This window comes from Carcharodon carcharias, chromosome 9 (assembly GCF_017639515.1).
Source record: "Carcharodon carcharias isolate sCarCar2 chromosome 9, sCarCar2.pri, whole genome shotgun sequence".
Taxonomy (NCBI): domain Eukaryota; kingdom Metazoa; phylum Chordata; class Chondrichthyes; order Lamniformes; family Lamnidae; genus Carcharodon; species Carcharodon carcharias.
In genome coordinates this window covers 44,577,135-44,593,589 of record NC_054475.1, presented here as the reverse complement: position 1 = coordinate 44,593,589, position 16,455 = coordinate 44,577,135, and the positions used below count along the sequence as shown (strand labels likewise).

The 16,455-nt window shown below is 40.5% G+C and overlaps 1 protein-coding gene across 2 annotated transcripts in view; it reads right to left on the bottom strand.

Moving 5' to 3' along the window:
• Nucleotides 1–4,792: 4,792 nt before the first annotated feature.
• The window catches only part of fance (FA complementation group E), a 235,753-nt gene continuing 224,090 nt past the window's right edge, over nucleotides 4,793–16,455 (bottom strand). For both annotated transcript variants that reach the window (XM_041194850.1, XM_041194852.1), the window contains 6 exons: nucleotides 14,803–14,946; nucleotides 13,581–13,704; nucleotides 12,210–12,285; nucleotides 10,472–10,538; nucleotides 9,230–9,355; nucleotides 4,793–5,106 (listed from right to left, as the gene is read on the bottom strand). In XM_041194850.1, the coding sequence (XP_041050784.1) occupies nucleotides 5,002–5,106; nucleotides 9,230–9,355; nucleotides 10,472–10,538; nucleotides 12,210–12,285; nucleotides 13,581–13,704; nucleotides 14,803–14,946 (642 nt within the window). In that variant the 3' untranslated portion in view covers nucleotides 4,793–5,001. The remainder of the gene's footprint in view (nucleotides 5,107–9,229; nucleotides 9,356–10,471; nucleotides 10,539–12,209; nucleotides 12,286–13,580; nucleotides 13,705–14,802; nucleotides 14,947–16,455) is intronic.

The window sequence follows — 16,455 nt, the reverse complement described above, 5'->3', positions numbered from 1 at the left end:
TTGCTCACCACCCTGACTTGGAAATATATTGCCATTCCTTCACTGTGGCTGGGTCAAAATCCTGGAACGCCCTTCCTAACAGCATTGTGGATGTACTTACATCACATAGACTGCAGAGGTTCAAGAAGGCAGCTCACCACCACCACCTTTCTCAAGGGCAACTAGGGATAGGAAATAATTGCTGGCCTAGCCAGCAAAGCCCACATCCCATGAATGAATAACAAAAAAGTTTTGAGACCTCACCCTTCCAGGCTAATCTGAGGTAGACAGGCCACTTTTCAGGACTGAAAGTGGCAACCTTAGGCCCATTCATAAATTTGCACAATATTGAGTAAGCAATGATCTGATTGAGGTAGATGTTATCCTGCAGCATAGCATTGAAATGCCCTATTTCAGCATCAAACTTGTGAACAAATGGCTTGGGCCCCTGTTATGCCACAGCGGATGGTAAGTGCCGAGTTGCTCAAATCCTAGAGGGAAACTTGAAACAGCTGCCACGACTGTTTCACAATTTGTATTTTATTTCAAGATGTGTGCCTTGAGTTCAGTAGGAATAAGTCCACCGACTCTGAGGTTTTTTTTTTACAAAACTAAATCAAACATTTATTAAAAGAAGATTTTAAGCACATAGGTCTACAAATTACTACTATAACTTCTAACTCCCCTAATTTATGACTCCCAGTCACACCTCCGTTAAGGCAACAGTAAAAACAAATAAATTTCAACAGACCCAGGCAAAGCACACAACACCCAGGACAGTGATATTCACAGTTTTCTTAGCTTCAGTTCCTGTAGACAGCAGCTTGATGCATAGAGGCTGGCGGTTTTTCACACGTTAGATCTTAGAATGCCTTCTCCCTTACACAACCTAATCTCCTTTATACATGTTTCTCCCTTTTAATGCAATTTCCATTGTTCCCAGATGTTTTTGCAACTTTTCCCATAATATAAATCTTTTCATAGTACTAATTTCATCAGTAATCTTTGGGAAAAATAAACGCACTGTTTGGCTTAGCTTTTTACGGCTTGGTGTAACATCTTACCATCTCTTTGACATTCAAACTAACCTATCTAAAAATGCAAATCTTCCTCACCTCATTCTAAACCTTCAGCCATGTTTATGTATTTAGCATTTCTAGCTTCCCTTTTGCTAACTCAAAAGCTCCAGACCAGCTGTCTCCAATTCAATTAAATTTGTCACACACACATCCACACAGAGAAACTAATCCAAACCCTACTATTACCCTACCTTTACAATAAATCACAATAGTATGAAAATTATATTTTCGTGACAGCTCTATTTTCGAGATTGCTGATAAGGCTAGCCTTGTAGCATGTGGGACTGTAGGAATCCCAATGCATGTATTTGATCAGTGAAGGCACATCTAGATCACCATGATATAGTGACATGGTACAAATGTCTGTGGCTTCCTTGAGTGATACATTAGTGAATAGGCTAGCAATGTCAAATGAGCAAATGGAAATGGCCTTGGCCTCGATATGCAAGTACTGTATGGTCTTCGCAACAGTGAAGGCGAAGTGGTGTAGCAACTCACTCAACCATTTGGCCAATTCATGTTGTACAGAGCCAGTCGTAGAGTGTAAAGGGACATCACTTTTGTGTTTCTTGGGCAGACAACATATAATGAAGACACAGCAAACCATAAGTATGAAACCAATCATATACATCACCAGGTGGCTTGTTACTCATACACAAGTTCAATAAGCATTTTTGTAACCTGCTTTGAAGCAGGGCTGTGGCAGATCCAATGGATATGAATTTGGACCTGTCATTAAGAATGGCCTTCATTTGGTCGATATAGCTGCGCTTCTTAATGAATATTCCAGTCCCCTTGTCAGTGTTGCATGTGAATATCGGCCAAGTCATTGGGTGTCCCGCAATATACAAATGTTGGATCCGTTAGGCACACTTTCAAGTACTCAGTGTCTTCATTGGACACCATAGGCCACAGGATAGCTGGGAATAGAGAAGTTGGAACTCTGAAAGTGAGCAGTTTGTTCTTGTGCATGGTTTCAATGGCTTATGTGCCCTCATCCCACATCAAAGTTATTTGCAGAGAATACGTGGTCAGAGATTTACTACGTTTGGTGGCATCATTAATTGTACTGTGAAACTGCTTCTGCTTGAGAGTTTACAGTGTGGGTGTGCTTCAAGTGGGTATTGTTTATGGTGCGGTCATCTATCAGCGCAGTATGGTGGTACAAATGGATCAAATCAAAAAATGAAATATTTGTGCATCTCAGTCCAAGCACAGTGTAAGAGTGTAAATTAGTAATCCTATTACCAATCTGTTCAATCTCATCCTGCATCAATACTCGTTCGATTGTGGGACTCGCTCTCACTTTAGTATTATCAATATGCTGGGAAATGAACAGGTAGGCCATATATACCAACATCTGGTGGATCGTATCAAACAGCACATCCCTTCTATCACTGCTTGTTTGTCCCTACAACCACACCCCCCTCCACCTCTCTGTCTCTCTATCTCTCCGCCCCCCACACACACACCTTAAACCAGCTTATATTTCAGCTCTTTCTTGGACTCGAACTCAAGTTCTGTCGAAGGGTCATGAGGACTCGAAACGTCAACTCTTTTCTTCTCCGCCGATGCTGCCAGACCTGCTGAGTTTTTCCAGGTAATTCTGTTTTTGTTTTGGATTTCCAGCATCCGCAGTTTTTTTTGTTTTTAGCACATCCCTTCAGCTGTTCACAGCAGGCAAAGTACTGACCATATTTGACTAGCTTTTGTTTGCAAAACTCAGAACATAGTGTCGAACATTTTTACACCATTTTCAACTAAACAAAATCTTGGAGGAGAGTCATTCCCTGGTTCATTTCCTATGGCGATGCCTTGACCAACCAGTTTACCTTGGTGCAGGCCTTTTCAATTATTACATTTATGATCCTGCAATACCACTCAACCTCCTTTAATTCACTCCTAAAACTCCTATCTCTGACCAAGCTTTTGAGCACCTGACCTAATCTCTGTGGCATGTGTCAAGATGTCTGGCAACACTTGGTGCAGAGTAACAAAGTGAAGATATTCAATGCTTAGCTGTAAATAAATCAGGAAGTTTATTACCAGTGTGCATAAAGGGGGAGATCATCCCTCTGCTATGCCAGGGAGGTGACTCAATTTAGATTCGTTCAGAGCTGTTTCAACATATAGCCTCCTTTGTTCTACACATCAGTTCCCAAGGCTATTTAGCTGTGGCTACTCATTTATTTCCCTTCCATGTTTCACTCCCTTCCCCCAGTCATTCTCACAACAGTTCTATAACAAATTGCAATTATCAGTTATTTAGTGATCTGTCCACCAGCAGTTATAAAATCCCATGGTTCCCTATATTGTGAAGTATCCCGATTCCCCACTTCAAAAAAAAATGCACCAAGATGCATTGCAAATGTGTGAAGAGCTATAAAATGCAAATACTTTCAGAATACAATGGTGCAGCTCTTGCATAATAACCTGCGCTTGTGCTCTTCTACCTGCACTGATTTGATTGAAGGATACATGATCCTGAAAGGCCTTGACAAGCTGGACACGGAAAGGATGTTTCCTCTTGTGAGCAAGTCCAGGACTAGGAGGGCACTGTTTTAAAATTAGCGGTCATCCTTTTAGGACAGAGATGAGGAGAAATTTTTTCTGAGGGTGGTGCAACTTTGGAATTCTCTGCCTTTGAAGATGGTGGAGGCGTGGTCAGTGAATATTTTTTAAGGCAGAGGTAGATTGATTCCCTTGCCTAACAAGAACCTAAGGTTATCAGGCTTAGATGGGAATGTGGAAATCGAAACACAAACAGATCAGCCATGATCTTATTGAATGGCAGAGCAGGCTCAAGGTGTCGAATGGTCTACTCCTGTTCCTATTTTTTTGTGTAACTAAAAATGTTTTAATGTCACTCAACTTTAGATAAACTGGATCATTTCATGTAGCCAGAGGTACAGCCTAGGTGTTTGCCACTTCTTTATGAGTCACACTAACCCTGAGGAAATTACAGTAGACAAGTGGAGAACCCCTGCAGAAACTCAGCCCTTAGATAAGAGTCAAAGCCTTCAGCATCCATCCTACACCTATACATGACCTATATTTTAGTCCTGGATTATACTGAGCACAACGTAAATGCTAATTCTCCATGAATAAAAAAAAAAGCCAAAACAAAATGAATCGATGTCCACCTACTCAATGCTTCCTCCGACATCTAAATGTGCCTTTCCTTCATCCATTTTATTAATTCTCTTAGGTGCAATTTGAGGGCTGATATTGAGAAGTCTTCCACTTGTGGCGAATTTTATTTGTTTAAACTGCACACATTCTTAAACTTCATGGAGATTAGGAACAAAGTCTTGTTTTTGGAAGGTGATTGGTGCAGCACAAATCATCTAATAACTTTTCGTGATTTGCAACTGCCGCTGCCTAACGGGTTAACAGCTATTATACTAATAGCTAATGTATATCATCAGTGATGTTAGATCATGTGTAGAACTCAGAAGGAGCCTCATGCTTACCTGTCCCCGTGCATAGTTAATCAACTTTTGGAAGTTCCCGGATACCTTGTTCCCAGTAGTCTCTGTCAAACACACCCTGGGCCTGTTTCTGATATTACTTCAGTCTTCAAAATTACTCATTTACTGTACAATCCAACAATGGAATGTATATTTCCGGGCCAATGTCAGAAAAAGTATGAATCTGCAGCATCCTTGAATGGTGAAAGGGTGTAACTGCAGCCATGTCATGGAATAGTGAAGTGACATACACAGCAATTTGATTATACTGTACTGTATATTTTTATATACATAAACATATAATGTCACAGTCCTCAACTTTACAGTGTCCTTTATCCTGACATATGGTCTTCACCCATTCCAATTCTTGCTGTGGATCTGAAGAAGCATGTACTCCAACCAAACTGGATGTATGATAAATACAGTGTCACAATTCCTCTCACTGTCCCACCGTTGCTTCCTCGAAAAACACTTCACGTTGTAACGATGTGCTTTAATGCTGCCTGCATTGACTTCTTCAGAAATGTCTTGTGCAGTGCTAAGGCACAGGACAGTTCGTTTTTGTGCGCAGTTGTTATCTAGAAAAAGTAACAAAAAAAAAAAATCAATGCTTCAGAGTCATTTCTTTGACTGGTTTCCTATTAGCTTTAGAAAAGGAGAGAAACTATGCAATGGCTCTGTTTCGATAGTGATGGGGCTGGAGGCTTTCTCAGCCTGTCCTCAGCTGGCTGGTACATTTTCTAACTGGAGTCACTGGATAATAATTAGAAGGGAGGACCACATACTAGAAATGCAGTTCCTGTATCAATTCTATGAAAAGAACAAATCAAGCTGCAGCAGTCAGCCAGACTGAGTCCAAAGTAAAATATGTTTGGCCAATATCATTCAAATTCTTCAAAGGAGAAAGAGCACAGGCCAGAATTGCTGAAAGTGTGAGAGATCAACACTGAAGCACATTTCCCTTCAATTGTATTTCTTAAGATCATAAGGAATAGGAGTGGACCAATCGGCCCTGTGTATGTTCTGCTATGCAATGCGATCATGACTTCTGCCTCATGCTCCACTTTCCCACCCAGTCCCGATCTCCCCTGATGCCTAGAAAAACCAGGAATCTATTTCAGTCATAAATATACTCAGTAATGGGGCATCCACAAATCAATGGGGTAAGCAATTCTAAAGATTCAAAACCCTCGGGTGAAGAATTCTCATCTCAGCCCTAATTGATTAGCTCCTTATGCATGACATCTTATTGAATTTTTTTTGGAAATCCAAGTATACTATATCTACTGGTTCTCTTTTATCTACTCGACCACCTTTCTCTCTTCATACGGGGTTGTTGGTGTCCGAGGGCTGCTAATCATGGCTCTCCACACATCTCTATACCATAAGATGACAATGGATCAAGTAAAAGAGGCAGTCCCAAGAGCTAGTACGGGCACTGAACCCATGTCAGCAGTGTTGTTAAGCAACATGCTCTAGCAAACTGAGCTAACTGGCTCCACCCTACTAGTTACACCCTGACAAAAACTTAATACATTTATCAAACACGATTTCCCTTTCATAAAAGCGCACAGACTCTGTCTGGTCATTATGGAACAAATTTTCTCGTCTCCAGAACACTGGAGGTGGGACATACATCAGGAGATGTGCGTCAGGACCCTGCAGAAGTCCTGACATGTGGACATATGTGGGAATTGCCTGGGAAGTCTGAACTCTCGGTGGGCTGATGCCCTGCTGCCCAGGACCCTCTGCGCTCGCCTCCAACCCTGAGCTCAGGGAGGAGCCTTGGGCCAGATTTGTGGGACTTACCTGCATGTTTTCCCTGGAAATGTCAAGACACTTTAAAACCTAGTCTGACAACTGGGTAACTACACATCTGGCCCCTGACCTGACTGAGTGACCACTCAGCTAACCCTCCCTGACCCAGCCAACCTGCTCCCCCAACCCAACTCAACTACCTCCCGACTGAACCACCTCCCCCATGCCCCAACCACATTGCACCCCCTAACTCCACTATCTCCCAACCCAACTACCCATGACACCCACTCACTCGCCCACCTATCCATTCATTCATTCAACCATTCACCTACCCACTCATGCACACTTGTTCATTAAAATACTTGGACCTTTAAAAATTTAATTGAATATGGCAGCTTGTGCTGTAAAAAGTGGGCGTTGCCCTCTCCTTCCCCAACTCTACTTTGCTCGCTGAACTGTTTTAGTTGGGATTGAAAGGTCCTGGAGGAAATGGGCAGTAGCGTTGCGCTGGTAAACATTGTACAAGCAGTGGCAATGCACCCGGCACTGCTGCTTGAGCGGAAGATCTGGCCAATATGATTGTCTAAGTGCATTGTTAAGACTTCCTTGATTCCAGAATTTTCCTGATGACAGATGTCAGGCTAATTGGCCTACTGTTCCTTATTTTCCCTCTTCTCTCCTCTCCTGAATAGTGGTGTTACATCTGCTAACTATCATTCTGGTGGGACTGTTCAAGAATCTCAAGAATTTGGGAAAATCATAACCAATGTATCCAGTATCTCCGCAACCATCTCTTTTAGAACCTTAGGAATGTTGGCCATCAGGTCAGAGGATTTGTCAGCTATTAGTACCTTAGGTTTCCCTAATATTTGTTCTCTGCTGATGTAAGAATAAGGAACTTAAAGTAATTAGTTAGTCCTTTGGTTACCTCCGTTTCTGCAATATAATTTGTGTCTTCTACTGTGGAAACAGACAAAATATTTGTTCAATGTCCCTGCCACTTCCTCACTCCCCATGATAATTTCTTCTGCCTCTGCCTTTATAGACCAACATCTATTTTAGCTACTCTCCTTTTTTATATAAAAGTTCTTACTGTTTTTATATTTTTAGCTAGTTTGCTCTCATATTTTTTCCATTTTTATAACCTTTTGATTGCCCTATGTTGGTTTCTGAAGCTCTCTCAATCATCAGGCTGACTACTATTCTTCACAACATTATAGCCTTTTCTTTAATCTAATGCTGTCCTTAACTTCCCTAGTAAGTCACAGATGGATCTCCCTTGCTGAGATTTTTTTTAAAAATGGAATTTGTTTTTGTTGAGCATTTGGAATCGTTTAAATGTTTCCCACAGTTTATTTATCACCACAGATTTTTGTCGATTTACTCAATCAACATTAGCTAGCTCTCCTTTTGTATCTGTGCTTTGTTTAGGTTGAAATTTCTTGCTCTGGACCAATGTGTTTTACTCTCAAACTTAACATGGAATTCAATTGCAACATGATCACTTTTCCCAGAGGATCTTTTGCTTTGAGATTATGAATTAACCCTGCCTCATTACACAATACTAAATCTAAAACAGCTTTATCCTTAGTTGGTTCCACCAGGCATTGTTCCAGAAAACTGTTGTCAAAGCATTTTACAAACTCATCTTCCAGACTACACTTGCCAATCTGATTTGTTATTTTCTTAATATTATAAATGTGCAGTTAGTGTTTCTTAATCACTCTTCAGACCAGCCTTTTTATGGTGGAACTGACGGTTAGTATCTGCTTGGAAACAAGTGCCCACCACTTAAAAGGTTTACAACAGATTACATATTAGCCAAACATAATAATTACTTGACCATTTGTACTAACATCATTTAAAAAGTTACCAGTTATAAAGTCGTAAATGCTTTGTTTAATTTGGGCAGAAATGGCTCTGCTTACTCACCTGTGATGTTGTCTGAGTGAAGTCTACATGAAAAACTAAGAAACGTTTTCTTAAAAGTTTACTTAACTAAAATATCATGTGTAATAATCCTAGAAGCCGAACTTGAGTACCCTAATTCGGTGTTTGGGTTGCTTAAATAGTTGTCCTGCTCCTCCAGTTTTTTGATGACTGCAGCCAGGCTAAGATTGGAGCTTTGGGATGTTTGTTCAGGTCTAAGATCTGACAGTAAGGAAGTGCATTCAGGGAGCATCTACTTTAATGCTCCAAGCATTTTCAAAAAAAAACCCAAAAAATTATACTGCAGCAAAGATTAGTAAAGCACACAGCCCGCACAATTACCTGATCTTGAGTACTTTGATTCCAGTGCCTACAAAGTTAATGTTTCATTCCACAACAATGAGACCACTGAATTGTAGTATTAAATTAAAACATTACGTTAAACACAGGAATCTGAATTAGTTGATGCTGCAGAACTGGGGGCAAATGTCCAGAATGGTAGGTTTAGTTCAGTCAAAAAGAAAAGTCTCCACCCTCACTGATGTTCTGGTTTTGGGCATCAGTTACATTATCCAGTGGTTTCAGCATTGCCATTATGTATCTTCAAAGCTAAAAAGGAAATGGCAGAAAAGCTAATACAATCAATCACCAAAATTCAAAAACATTTCAATTTTGAACGGGATCTGTGCTGCCCACCTCAGCTGGTAATGAATAGGCAACCCTATGACCTGCACTGCTAAGGTGCAAACAGCAGAACATGTTGGTGCACATTTTCACTCTTTGCAGTTTATTCCATTATGTCCATGTCTAGATGGATAGACATATTGTTGCCACCTCTCCCACTACTTCACTCCTGGCAGGAAGGCTTTGAGGGGAAAGAAGGGTGAGCAGAGAGCCAGCTGACTGTTGCATTCCCACACCCCCTACTCCCACCACCACCTCACTGCCCCCACAAATCTTGAAAAATAAGATATAAGCCAAAGTTTTTCCTCAAAACTCAGTTGCAATACTTACATAGATCTGGTATTTTGAGAGTGCAGCCAGGACCACTTTGGCATATTTCATAGATTTGTTGAAAATTCCTGCATGCTGGCTGAGCTTTTGAACAAACTGCTCAAATAGTTCAGATGTTACTTCCACCTATTAAGGAAAATAGAATGATAGCTGTTCAAATGGCAACTAATTCCTGGCTCCTCCTTCAACCAACATGAAAACAAATTATCTGGTCATTTATTTGTATGCTGTACTTGAGATTTCGCAACTGTTGGTTGCTGCATTGTTACATAACAGTGACTACACTTCAAAAAAAAGTAACCTCTTATCTATAAAGTAATTTAGAACACCCTCATGAAAATATAAGGGGTTTCATAAACTTTATTCCTGTAAGTGATGAGTCAGTTCAGAAGGGGCAATACTGGATTTTAAATCCATATAGTGAATAGTGCACAATTCCTATCAAGATTGTGGTTTCCTTTTCTTGAAATATTTTTTGACCACCAGACTGTCTTTGTAACGCTCGGTTATAAAGGTAAGAATATTCAAAATTGGTGATGCCTATTATCAATGAAGAGGGTCACAGAGCCTGGAAGCAAGATGTAAGCAGGACTTGGGAGGTAAGCCTGCAATAGCTGAGAAGCAGGAGAGCATTATACTAAGTATACATGTTACACAAAAAGGAACACATATATACACAATAGTAATTCAGAATATTTTATCTACTATTATAATTTATCCAGCCATGGGAAAAAGCAGGCCAATTAACTAAGATGGTATATACATGGGATCAGTTCCAGTCAGTATTGGCAACTAAAACTGACATAATTCTGAAAGTGTTTGGTTACTCTGAAACAAATAGGAAGTAGTTTTAAACTTGGTATTGATTTCCACGCCCAACCCTCAATCATGTTTTGCTGGGGTACAATTAAACTGTGTCAGCAGCTGCTTGTTACAGCACTGAGCTAGTTATGAATTTGAAGTGGAGCCTAATCTTTATACACTTAATAACTTTTATTTACAGAGATTGAAAAAAGTTTGTCTGCTTCTATGTATAAATGAGTCCCACCCTAATACAGTTAAACAGTCAATTAATATATAATTAGCACCTGGTGCAAATCACATGGATGGTATTTTATATGTTGACACGTTAGCCATTTATTTCCATGTCACCAGATTATTTTGCTGTTATAAATAGTTGCTCAATTTAACTATACACAGTGGGTCATATGGTATCTCCAACTTGCAGTTACTATTACTCACCCTCCTCTCAAGCAGCGTATGGACCACAGAAAGTATTTCTTCACTCCACATGATGGACAAGATGTGCCTGTAAGTATATCACAATAATTAGCATGAAGAACCAGCACACTTTAAAAAAAATCCCAATAGATGATCCTCTTTCATCCTCGCAGTTCAATCTTTTCAATTCTCCCCATTTTTGTGCCCTCAGTAGAACCTTGCACAGGCTACCTGTGCCATTACATGTATTCCCTTCAACTTTCACTACCTTATAAAAAATGGAGATGAACTTGACTGAAGGCATGTGTCTGCCACTGAGGCAACCGTTCACTAAAAGTTGTACAATGTACATTTCTGACATTTCTTGTCCACCAATTTACATGCCAGTTTTGTTCAGCGTTTAGCCTCTGTGGGTTCAAGACCCACTAGGATTTGAACACAATGTAGGCTGACACTTCAATGCTGCATCATTGGAGGTCCCAGCCTTTGGCTGAGATAGCAAACAAAATGCTGTCTGCCTATTTGGACGGATGTAAAAGATCTTTTACATGGTTCTTTTTCAAAGCCCTGGCCTAGCACTTATTCTTCAACCAAAAACAGATTAACTGGTCATTCATCTCAATGATGCTGGTGCAGCTCTACAGTTTGCAAAGTGGCTTCCAAAACAAGCGACTAGGCTTCAAAAATTTTAGTGTGCTCAATTTATCAATTGATCTGGATTGAATCAGAGCTAATTACAAATGAGTGGAAGTTGCAAAGCTCTGGTTTAAAATCATGTTTCTCCAAATTTAATCCCGAGAACATTGTCATAAGCGGGATGGGGCCTGTGCTGAAAGTTGACAAGGTTTCTCATTGGCAGCAGACCTTCTTCAAATAGTGCAATGTCCCCAAACCTGAAACCACAGCAGGGCAAAATAGTCAATTCTTAATTTTATTTCTAACGGTTTCCACAAAAGTTCTTATTTCTTTTCTCCCTCAAAACTGATTAAAGGAGTGTAAAATCCCAGACCAAGTTTTGTTGAAAATACTCCCTCTTTCCACGAAAGTGAATGATATGTGCATCTTAAATTTATTTTTCAAGCATCAATGTTGTGGTTACTGTAAAGAGCTTCAGAAAGGGCCCAGACCTCTGTAGTAGTTGGCCAGCATACAATGGCTGTGCTGCAAACTGGCCTGATCTCAAAAGCCCCCTGCAGCCGGTGCAGAGAGAAAAAAAGGAGTGCAGTTCCAGAATGGCCCAATGGCTCTTCTGCACATTGTTTGCAGTGGAGTTGCTACAGGGATACTGAAGCTTCTAGATGAACTCCAACCAACAAAGCAGTCCAGCAGACACATAAATTATCAACATACTAAATAGTGCCTTTAACAGACTAAAACATCCCAAGGCACTTCACAGGAGAATTATAAAACTAAGCATCAACCGAGCCACAAAAGAAGATATTAAGTCGGATGACCAGAAGCTTGGTCAAAGAGGCAGGTTTCAAGGAGTGTCATGAAGGAGGAAAGTGAGGTAGCAAGATGGAGAAGTGCAGGAATGATATGCTAGAGTTTAGAGCTAGGCAACCGAAGGCACGGCCACCAATAGCGAAGCAATTAAAATCGAGGATCCTCAAGAGAATGTTGGCTTTTAAAAAATGTGAAGGATTTTGTTTCTCCATTTGACTATATGCATGGATACTTTCAAATATGTTCTCCTGAGAGAGGAATATACAAGATATACATGCAATGTAAACTTGAATTATCAATAGAATAACTCAACCCAAAAGTCACTGTTAGATGCTCTTGTTCAAGGCAGTCTTCTGTAAGTCTGCAAATCAGCTCCACTTGAATATTTCCTGTAAAGAATCCAGAAACATGAAACTGCAAGCAAAAGCATTTAACAATTACTGTCTATTTCAGCAAAATCTGATATACAGAACAAAACTTTACAGTTATTAATGAGATGATCAAGACTGAAATATGTCATAATGCACTTGTTGTAATGTGGAAAGACACAGGTACATGTCCAGAATTGGGCTCTTAACCTCAGTTAGACAGTCAGTGTAGCTTCAGAAAGGAGGTTTCAGAGAGAGATGAAGAAAGATTCCACAATGGGGACAGCGGTACTCTGATTGTTAACTGTGGTGACATTACACCACCTAACAGTTTATATAAGGGCAGAATCATTGAGGAGGATGTCACTTCAGCAGATTTCACATTTGTAACTAGTGACATAGATAATTTTAGAGAATATAACTTCACCATCATATTAGATTATGCGAATTCAAAGAAAACAGTGGCAGCCTGGTGACACAAATTGGGTTTCTTTCAGAAGATAATATTTTGGGATACAGTACATGAGTAACCTGAGACAAGATGTATAATAACGTAGTTAAAAACAAAAAACTGTGGATGCTGGAAATCCGAAACAAAAACAGAATTACCTGGAAAAACTCAGCAGGTCTGACAGCATCGGCGGAGAAGAAAAGAGTTGACGTTTTGAGTCCTCATGACCCTTCAACAGAACAGTTCTGTTGAAGGGTCATGAGGACGCGAAACATCAACTCTTCTCCGCCGATGCTTCCAGACCTGCTGAGTTTTTCCAGGTAATTCTGTTTTTGTTTTGTATAATAACGTAGCATGCTCTCTATAGCAAGAACAGATGATCTGGGACCTATGGTCCCCAAAGCTTTGCACTGTTGTGGGTTTACAGTTTCCTCATGTGTCTAGGTATGTTGGAGACTAATTAATAAAAGATTGATTGCTATTAGTCAACAACTTATATTGTTACGTCATATGATTACCAGGGTGGCAGAAGATGAAACAGGTGGACCTTGGTCATATTTCATCCAGCAATTCCTATGTACTGCTTCAGTGCCTTGTTCCACCATACCCATAATTTTGCACACTGCAAGATGTAAATCACTACAGTGATAAATCAGCTAGTCTTCCTGAATTAAAATTTGATGGTAAGTATCAGTTTGATGCTCAGTTAAAAAGAGGCAAGGAAAAAAAAGAAGAGTAAAATAATTTATGCACAGATCACCAGTTCATGTCTGGCTATAGTTAGGACTGCTTTAGACATTCTTAGTCAAACAGTGATAACAGTTGTTATCGGTACATTTCTGTAGTTTTTAAAATCTGACCATACCTATGTCTGGAGCCTGAAGGAGTGGCTCGATCAGAGCATTGCAGGATGGACGTGCATATTTCTTGCAAAATGAAGTGATGGCAGCCATTAGAAAGCGTGAGGCAGGCTCTGTCAATGAGAGTACCTACAAATATACACAATCCACTTATTTATTTATACTTTCCCCCAACTCTACCAAAGCCATACCCTTTTGGGAACATGACTCTACAGCCAATTTCTGGTGGCCTTTCTTCATGTATCAGTACAGAAAATGGATGTTAATGTGCTATTTTATGATGGAAGGCATCACAATGCCTCATCGTCTCTTTGTCACAATTTCAGCATGGGTACCCTGGATAACAATGAACATTTCTGATGCTAAACTGATTACAATTAACTAATGGTCACATGGTAATGGCCAGGAACTCTCAGCTGACGAGGGCAATAGAAGCAGAGACAATGATCTCAAAAGGAAATTGGATGGGCACTTAAAGGAAATAAACTTACAAGGCCACAGCGATAGAGCGGGCAATGGGACTGACTGGTTTGTTCCACAGAGAGCAGGCACGGACTAGATGGGCTGAATGCCCTCCCTCTGTGCCGTAAAGGGCTTGTGATCCCAATTCAAAACAAACCAAGGAACCATAATGGTTCATTTAAACAATATCTTTATCATCTGAGCCGACAAGAGAGCTACACATTATTTATATCAGCACATATATACAAAGACAAATCTTCGCTTCCTTTGCATGGGGACCTAATTGAAATTTAGTCTAAGGCAATGCAACATTCAAATGATGCAGCGCTCCAATCTTACTGTAAAGCATCCTTAAATATAAAATTGTACTGACATGGTAGGACAAATTGAATATTAAAAATAGTATCAACATGACTCCACCCCTCATCACAGAGAAATTGGAACATAGTGAAAACTTCTTTGGAAACACTTTTCCCCTGGCCCCTAATTCTCTCTCTTCATTTTCAGCTGGGATTAACACAGTGCCTGCAATATATCTGCCCATATATGGGTAAGCATGGTGCAATGCCATACAAATAATAGAATCATGTTATCTAACATTTGTTATTTGTGCCATAACAATCTCTGGTGTCCAATATTGTGTTTGGTGACAGAGGAGCCCAGTTAGATCTCAGTGGCTGAAACGGCTGTGCAATCAAAATGGAGGAGCTGGAAAAGAAAAAAAACAGCGATTGCAAATTGTAGTTCCACACAGTCCCATCATACCCTCGTCAAGAAAAGATTCCGAGCGAGCACAGTCGCATTACTGTAACTGAGATCAGATGACAAGGAGATCAGTCTGTTGCAGGCCAGGGGCAGGTGGTGCTCTGGGAGTTCGGACAGCCGCAGTAACAAACATAGTTTCTCCAGCTATAAGAAATGCAATGTGCAAATTAATTACCAAAAACCTAATGAACAAAACTAAAAATTTACAGAATCAATGCTGGAAGGATATGTGGATTACACTATTTTACTTTGCCAAACAGATGCTGTAATCTGGAAATTCTGCTAATATGCTCAGTCAAACCAAAGCTGCGCTATCGCAATTCTGAAACTAATCATGCATATTCCATTATTCTATTGACTTGTTTACACAGAAGTGATAAAAGTGGCATAATATAGTAAGATGCATCTTCCTCAGCTCTTGGCAATTCCGATGCAAGTTAGAAGTTGAATGGGATCTCTACCAATGCTTTATTTTATACATATTGATAAGCAATACCTGAGAACTTTAAATTGAGCTGGTTTGTGTAAAACGTTTTCAGATTCAAATTAATTATTCACAATAGATTAAATATCACAATATACCAGGTGGAAAACTAAATCCTGAACAATTTCCCTTAAACGTTAAACACATAAAAACCAACAGTACTTTGAGAAGTCACACATCCTGGCCCCAATCTGCCAATTGTAGATTTGGAATGGAAGGGTCTTAAAATGAGTTGGAGGGATACATTCTGCCTCCTCCTCCTCTTTTATAAGAGAGTCCTGGTGCAAGATGTGCCTGCCTCACGCCCTGATTAAATCAATCAAGGGCTGCCATTAGGGCCCAGTCTCCGGCATTCTCAAATGAGCAGAGGGGCGCAATGGAAGGGGCCTGTGGAAGTGTTTTGTGGGTGGATGCACAAAGGTTCCAGCAGCAGCACAGAAGAAAGCCATTTTCCTTACAAAGCTCATCATTGTTTTCTACCCTTTCCAGTAGTCCCAAGGGCTGCCATGGCAAACCTCTAGCTCCAATCTGCTATGACTGGAAGCTCCTTTTTAATTCTCCATGGGATGTGGGCATCGCTGGCAAGGCCAGCACCTGTTGCCAATCCCTAATTCCCCTTGAGAAGGTGGTGGTGAGCCACACCACAGAATTTTAACGCTCAGGAGGAGGCCATTCAGCCCACCATGTCTGCACTGGCTCTCCAAATGAGCATTATGACCTAGTGCCATTGCCCTGCCTTTCCCCTTACCCCTGCACAATGTTTCTACTCAAATAATCATCCAATGCCCTCTTGAACGCCCTGATAGAACCTGCCTCCACCATACTTCCAGGCAGTGCATTCCAGACCCCAACCACTCGTTGTGTGAAAAAGTTTTTTCTCACGTCACATTTGCTTCTTTTGCAAATCACTAAATTTGTGCCCTCTCGTTCTTGATCCATATACGAGTGGAAACAGCTTCTCCATATCTACTCTGTCCAACCCCCTCATGATTTTGAACAACTCTATCAAGGTCTCCTCTTAGTTGCCTTCCCTCCAGGAAGCACAGTCCCAACCTCTATAATCTATCTTCAGCTGAAGTTTCTCATCCCTGGAACCATTCTCATAAACCTCTTCTGCACTCTCTCCAATGTGTTCACATCCTTCCTATAGTGTAGTGCTCAGAGCTGTA